The sequence below is a fragment of the Syngnathus scovelli genome, chromosome 10 (assembly GCF_024217435.2).
Source record: "Syngnathus scovelli strain Florida chromosome 10, RoL_Ssco_1.2, whole genome shotgun sequence".
Taxonomy (NCBI): Eukaryota; Metazoa; Chordata; class Actinopteri; order Syngnathiformes; family Syngnathidae; genus Syngnathus; species Syngnathus scovelli.
In genome coordinates, this window is record NC_090856.1 from 11,743,003 (window position 1) to 11,750,000 (window position 6,998).

A 6,998-nucleotide genomic window follows, 5' to 3' on the forward strand; every position below is an offset into this window, starting at 1 on the left:
GTGCCAGTGGAATGTTTGCAACAGCCTGTATAGTGTGACATTCTGTGTAGTGTATTGTTGTCTAATGTTGTGATCAAATGGCGCTCGTGTACTACGATACAAAATGTGCTGTGTCATCACATCCATCCCATAATGTCATGTGTTTCCTGTCCAGCCGTCCAAGATGGTCCAAGATGAACTGACTAACTTTTTATTGGCTCGAAAAAAGGAGCGCTTGAAATAACACGATCGCGTCCACATCTCCTCCCCATGATGGGGCGTGAGCCCCCCCCACCCCCCCACCCCCATGTGTGTGTGAGTGTGAGGGAGACATCTGGAGGTTGTGAAGTTCTCGTCAGACTGCTGCTGTTGCTATGGGACGAGCTGCTGTGTGTGGACGGGAACATTCGTGTAAGTTTGTCTGAGGTCCGCTGCAAGACTGCTGCTGCCGCTGCTCCTGGTCAGTCTCTTGTCATGTCTTGCATGTTGTCGCATGTCCTCATTGTCTGCTTGTCTCATGTCAAATGGAAATGGTCCATTACTACGGATTGCATGCTTACGGCCGTGTGACAAGTTGTCTAGTCCAATGTCTCAGAGTTCAATCTCATCACCTCAAATGATGGTAGCATGTCAGTGTGCAGACTGTTAAGGTGACAGGCAGCCCCCGTGACCCCGAAATCGATGGTTCTCAAACTGGGATCCCAGAAACCCCCGAAAAATCAATATCCTGTCATTCAAGTGCTGAACTACATCTGGGGACAGGCACACCAGCATTACATGATTACTTTAATAAATGATGAATCTGTTTTTTTTAACACATTAATTGATGAATTGGATGAAAAGCTGTGTTTTTTATTTGGAGTGAGTGCTGTGTTTTTAGTTTTGGTGCATGCTGGGAAATCCCCCTGCCTGTTTGCCTGGAGTCAGTGAGCGAGGATGAGGATGTGGATGGATATCAAGCATACCGTGTAGATGATTCACAATAAATACAAGGCCACTGGAGTCTTGAGACCAGAGACTTTTATGGCTTTAAAAAAAGAAAACAAAACTCTGTTTCCAGTAAAGTATGTTTTGATCCAAAATGTCCTGGTTCTTGAGCAACAGGAACCCTGAGTGGCGAGCATGGCCTTTCCCAAGCATTCCATCCTGAAGATACCCTGTGTCCTGCTGGTGCTGGCTGGACTTCTGGTCCTGGGCCAGATCCCGGCAAGAGTGCAGGGGAAGAAGCCAATTGGGCCGCCCGTTATTGCCGTGGCCGAATCGGAACCCGGCGAATGCCCGGCGGACTGCAGCTGCACGACCGAGGGGGCGGTGGACTGCGCCGGAGTGGACCTCACCGAGTTCCCCGCGGGGCTGCCTGCCACCACCCGCCAGCTGGCGCTACAGGTGCGACCCGTCAGCTTAACTACCTGCGTGTGATGGTGGGACCACCTATCGTCCTTTGTTTTCCCACGGCAGAACAACAAAATCGAGGAGATACGGGTGGAGTACCTGTCACACCTGCATTGGCTCGAGACACTCAACCTGCAGAACAACTGGCTCACTACAGACGGTCAGGACTTTACTTTGAAATGACTACTTCCTGTTCCACTCCAGTCCAGTAGGTGGCAGTAATGCACATTACAAAGTAGAACTAAAGTGACACAAGGGTCTTTTCAGGTCAGCTCCATCAAGTAACCAACTGACTGACAAACTAGTCAGCTGAGTAATGGACTGCAACAGCGATTGACAAACTGAACGATTACCCTACTAACCCGAAACAATCGGCTACGTAACTATTTAACCAAACTGGTGGAGAAGTCATTTGACTGACTGGGTGACTGAAAGAGCCACCTATCTACCCAGCAAAAAAAGTCAGTGGCTTTTTCTAGCTCATACTGGTTGACTCAGGTTCTGAAGTTTCGGGGTTGGAACCATGACTTCCTGTCTCGAGTTTGCGTGGTCTTGCATGCCTGCTTGGGTTTTGTCTGGGGTTACTCATTTGCTCTCAGGTTTCGTGATGTGGACGTGGATCGCTGTTTGTCTCTGTGTCCTGCAATTGGTGTATCACCGTTTGCTATGCCTTTCTTTTCACCAGCAATCCTAAAGAGGATAACTGCAGTTATAAACAGGTGAAGTTGACAGGAAGTAGAAAAACTGAAGGCAATGACGCGATCTTCTCTTTCCAGGCTTGGAAGATGAAGGTTTTGAGATGTTAGAAGAACTGGCGTATTTGTACCTGGCCAATAATCAGGTAGTTGAAATTGCTCCCTCAATCAAAGCTCTTCCGACCTCTCGCTTTGAGTTCAGGCTTATGTGAAGGGTTCCTTTCCAAGTGTCATTCTGTGCACAGCGCCGTCTTGTTCTTTCCTGACTTGAAGTCCCTTTAAATGTCCTGAACATTCCATGCAAAGTATCTTCTTGTACTTTCAGCTCACCTCTGCACCCAAAGCCTTGCCGCCCTCATTGGTCAGTGCTGACTTTGCGGCCAACCAGCTCACCAAGATCTTCCCATACACGTTTGGCTATAAGCCACACCTGAAGTATGATTGCGCCGCTTGTGCTCTTCCTCAAAATGTTTCTGTCTAACGGTTCTCCTGACACACAATCAAATGTTTTCAGGTCCGTCTATCTCCACAACAACAAGTTAACAGATGGCGGGCTTCCTGATCACATGTTCAATGCTTCTGACAACCTGGAGATTCTTACCATGTCCAGCAACTTCTTGCGTACCGTGCCCAAGAACCTGCCCCCCAGCCTGTACCGTCTTCACCTGAAGGTCCTCCCCCAAGATGTTTTCTGTCCTCACCAGAGAATCACACTGACCACTGCGTCTTTGAACAGAGCAACAAGCTGGAGAAAATCCCAGCTGGAGCCTTCGACAGCTTGCAGAACCTAAGAGAACTTTACCTGCAGAACAATTTCCTGAGCAACGAGGGCATGGACAACGAGACCTTTAGGTAGGGAGAAAGTTTACAGCGTAAGCGTCCAGAGACGCGGTGCCATGACAGCCTGATGTCTTCCAGCCAACTGAACAGCCTGGAGTGCTTGGACTTGTCCAACAACAACCTGAGCGTGGTGCCCAAAGGTCTGCCTCGCAACCTGGTGCTGCTGCACCTGGAGAAGAACTCCATCCGCAGTATCCCCGCAGATGCGCTCAGTTCCGTACGCAACCTGGAGTATCTTCTGCTGCACAACAACAAGTTGCGTTCACGCTTCATCCACCCAACTGCCTTCCAGGTAACCTTGACCTGGTGTTCGACTGAAGTCGCCAACTAAGCCAGGTCATGACTTGACTATGTGAAATATAGCAAGTACTCCACTTGCTTGCTTTTCATCACAGTAACGTGAAACTTGCGGCCAGACTTGAGACCCTTTTGCGATCTGCGCATGTGGCTTATTCCCACTGAGCCTTGTGCCTCCTTGACTGCTTTTGTTGCGTCCCTCCAAGGGCCTGAAGAAGCTGCACACGCTTCACATGTACAACAACCAGTTGGAGCGTGTTCCCCGAGGTCTCCCTCGGCGGGCCAAGACCCTCATGCTGCTCCACAACTCCATCTCAGAAATCGGCCGCAACGACCTGGCGGTGCTCTACACGCTGACCGAGCTCAACCTCAGCTACAATCAGCTGAGCAACTCCAAGCTTCACCGTGACGCCTTCCGCAAGCTGCGGCTGCTGGAGACGCTGCACCTGTCGGGCAACGTGCTCCACTCACTGCCCATTGGCCTCCCTCGCAGCCTGAAGGTGTTGGAGGTGAAGAACAACCAGCTGACCTCCATACCGGACGGAGCGCTTACGGGCATGGACAAGCTGCAGAAGCTCATCCTTAGCGAGAACCAGCTTAGGCTCAACTCGGTCTACCAGGGGGCCTGGATGGAACTCAGTGCGCTCACAGTGAGTGGAATTGTGGCTCCTGGGCACTGGCCTTTCTTTGTCTCCTTTGGCACAGGACGACGACGCAACGTGAAAGTTGATGCTGTGGTGTTGTCCATGTAGACATTGGACCTTTCCAGCAACCTGCTGTCGCACATCCCGTCTGACTTGCCTGAGTCGTTGGAGTACCTTTACCTGCAGAGGAACCGCATCTCCAGCATTCCCGTTTCTGCCTTTGAAGGCACCTCCAACATCAAAGGAATATACTTGCGGTAAGAACACGCCCACTCCTCAAGTAACTGAGCATCAACGAAAACAACGAGCAACAATCACCGGACAGCTTTCCAGAGGGTGCGTCAATGGGGCAATTGCCTTGGGCAACCACCAAAAACTTTTGTGTTGGTGGTTTTACCATTCTATAATGATGTACATCATAAAAACACAATCATAACATAATTAAATTGAAAGTGTTTGTAACTGATGCCGTAATGACGATTGTGCTGCTCCTTCTGGCATGCCCATCTTGTCCACTGGGATGAAGTGCAATCCAGACACACATCGACAACAGTAAACTTTTACTACTTCTGTCACAACCACGAGGCTAAGTGACCCCAGAAGATGCTGGAATATCAGTCACTTTTGTAGAGGACAAACAATATGTGTCTCTGAGTAGATTATCTGTCTCCACTGTTTGTGTTGCTTCCAAGATCACAAGCTTTGATACTTCCCGTTAATTAACATGTCAATGGCGTTTTGCATAGTTTGTTCGCATTAATCAGACTCAAATGAGGGACACCCGAACTTAGCGGACAGTAAAGTAAATGTAGAGTTTGGACAAAAGAATTGGGACACCTGAAGTAAGAGAAAAAAAATTGGTGCTTGATCAAATGTTTGGGGACAACTGCAATAGAAAAGTAAAGAAACTGTGGAATTTGAACAAATGTATTCGGAGAATTCCGGGTTGTGCGGCAAACTCATCCAAGCAGTGCTGAAGTTGGACGTATATTTGTCCAAAATGTTTTGTAGATTAAGGTCAGTGTGTCTGATAGCCAAATTGATGATGTGTTTGTCCCAACACTTCTGTCCAAATGGCCAGCTGCTGTTGTCGTGTCTCAACCAGGTGCAAATCATACCAGTAAAACCTTGTGCATCTGACCTGACTTGCAAGGTTCAACCGTCTGTCGGCGATAGACGAGAGCATGCTGGCTCATCTCACCCAGCTCCATGTACTTGACATCGGTGGCGGCAGCGGCAGAGACGAGGACAAGGAGGAGGATGAGGAGTCCAAGTGACTTTGGAAGACTGAAGCGTTCCTGAGACATTCCTGGTGCGGGATACCGGATGAGAGTTAACTTGGGCCGGGTCATTGTCCATGTAGAAACGGATGCACTGTATATCACATACGATGCGTTTGCTTTTGTCCAGCAGCGTATTAAACAACAACGCTTCCTACCACCGCCATGCCTTTGCTGTTTCTTTTACCCAATATGTGTTACGAGTCCAACGGTACTGTGACCAAGCTCCTAACTCATTTTAGTCAGTTGAGCCTGGTTACTCTATTTAAGAAAGGTGAGAAGGTACAGGTTTGAAAAGAAAACATCGACCAAAAGGTGAAGACGATCCTGCAAACATGTCTACTAAATGTAATCCAGACAAGTCGCACCATCTGGCATAAAGGAGCGCAACAAATCTGTTTGCAAAGGATCAGGACTGTACGGGTACTGCTGCTCTGACGTCAGGAGCGCGAGCGTGTTAATCTGCATGTGAGCGTCTCAACTTGAGCTGGGGCCGAGAGCAGCTCCACACGAGTGCTGTCATATCGGGACCTTGACCACATGTCAAAAATAGAAACATGATCACCATCACAAGTCATTACGCGTATGTCCATTTTTAAAAGATTCCAAAATATGCTTTTATGCTGATGAGAATGACCAAAAAGTCATTTTACGGTGTTCTCTTTTTTGCCCACATTTTGGTTGATGCGCAATGGTTAGCTTTGTGATGTGCGAACATGGAAGGATTGACAAAGCACTTTGATTGGGTAGTTGTGAAGGGTTTTCATCTTCGGAATGTGACATGCCTCCATCAATTTAGTGATGTAACCTTTTTTTAAGCTTTGTTTTTTTTCACTTCGAAGAGCAGTAACAATTTGGTTGAGAAGTTCAACAGTGCGCAGGACTGGCGACTTAATCACAGCTCCAGGAGTCTTAAGGCAGAATCAAACATATGACGTTGTCCCTCACGGATTCATAAGGTCCATCCGGGACCAGTTATGGTTCCGGTTTTAGTTCAAGTTACGGTCCACCCAAAGAACATCGAGCGTTCTGCTGGACCTCCTTCGGCGGTAACAAAGACAAAGGCAGACACCGTCCCTCTTCACACTTTGGTCTCCAAGCCATTTATGTCCACTGCACAATGGTCCTTGTTTTTCCTGGGATGTTGCGGGGGGGCGCGCGGCTTTCTTCTGTCGGGCGGGGCCCGCAAGCCCTCCTCCAGCTGCATGAGGCGCGCCACCTCGGGCTGTACCGGTGTGTGCTTGGACGGCAGCCGGTAGTTGTTGTTGGTGTTGTGGCAGTTCATGTGTGGAGCCACCACGCCGGCGCCGGTGTGGCTCTCGCACACGAGCGGCACCTGGAGGCCACCGGGGGAGTCGGGAAGGAGGACCAAAGAAGTGAAATTAGAAAGTAAGACTGCGGGACAGACACAAGGGAATGAGAATGAGGGCACAGGAAGCTGAATGAGGAAGCGATTGCTCACCCCGTCTCCTTCCTTGATAAAGTCCTTCCTGCAGATGTGGGCCATGATTCCGGTGGCGAGGGCGTCGCCCATGACGTTGACCATGGTGCGGAATCGATCTCTGTGTGGCAAGATGCCAAAAGGTGACGTACATCGCAAAGGCGTTGCCAGCATTCCCTGGGTTAGCGACTTACAGCGCCCAATCAACGGCGATGATGAGGCTGATGTCGTCGGTCGGCAGGCCAACGGAGGTGAGCACGATCACCATGGTGACCAGGCCCGCTTGGGGGATGCCTGCTGCGCCGATGCTGGCGGCCGTGGCTGTGATGCTGGAAAAGAAGGCAGGCAGGAAGGACGTGAAGCGCGAAAAGCTGCTTGAGCTCGCCTGCAAACTACAAGTACAAGATAACCATCGTTTCAAACTGATCCT

The 6,998-nt window shown here is 49.6% G+C and overlaps 2 protein-coding genes across 3 annotated transcripts in view; one reads left to right on the forward strand and one right to left on the reverse strand.

Moving 5' to 3' along the window:
- The first annotated feature begins 237 nt into the window (after positions 1-237).
- On the forward strand, positions 238-5,289 carry podn (podocan). 2 transcript variants are annotated; one of them, XM_049730542.2, is made up of 11 exons: positions 238-390; positions 1,084-1,365; positions 1,438-1,531; positions 2,148-2,212; positions 2,392-2,501; positions 2,581-2,737; positions 2,803-2,918; positions 2,985-3,198; positions 3,410-3,853; positions 3,956-4,104; positions 5,001-5,289. In XM_049730542.2, the coding sequence occupies exons 2-11, from the start codon at positions 1,102-1,104 to the stop codon at positions 5,122-5,124; spliced, it is 1,737 nt and encodes a 578-aa protein (XP_049586499.1). In that variant the 5' UTR covers positions 238-390; positions 1,084-1,101; the 3' UTR covers positions 5,125-5,289. The 2 variants fall into 2 exon arrangements, with proteins under 2 accessions (XP_049586499.1, XP_049586490.1); XM_049730533.1 differs by having other exon boundaries at positions 274-439.
- A 430-nt stretch (positions 5,290-5,719) lies between these two features.
- LOC125975254 (excitatory amino acid transporter 5-like) overlaps positions 5,720-6,998 on the reverse strand; it is a 6,641-nt gene continuing 5,362 nt past the window's right edge. Inside the window, exons 9-11 of the mRNA XM_049730551.2 lie at positions 6,763-6,897; positions 6,590-6,689; positions 5,720-6,463 (exon numbers count right to left, since the gene is read on the reverse strand). Of these exons, the coding sequence (XP_049586508.1) occupies positions 6,209-6,463; positions 6,590-6,689; positions 6,763-6,897 (490 nt within the window). The 3' untranslated portion in view covers positions 5,720-6,208. The remainder of the gene's footprint in view (positions 6,464-6,589; positions 6,690-6,762; positions 6,898-6,998) is intronic.

Coding starts and splice junctions, on each gene's coding strand:
- podn (XM_049730542.2), top strand. CDS start 1,102: ATGGCCTTTCCCAAGCATTCCATCCTGAAGATACCCTGTGTCCTGCTG. Junction 2,213..2,391: donor TGTACCTGGCCAATAATCAG/GTAGTTGAAATT, acceptor TTGTACTTTCAG/CTCACCTCTGCACCCAAAGC. Junction 2,502..2,580: donor GGCTATAAGCCACACCTGAA/GTATGATTGCGC, acceptor AAATGTTTTCAG/GTCCGTCTATCTCCACAACA.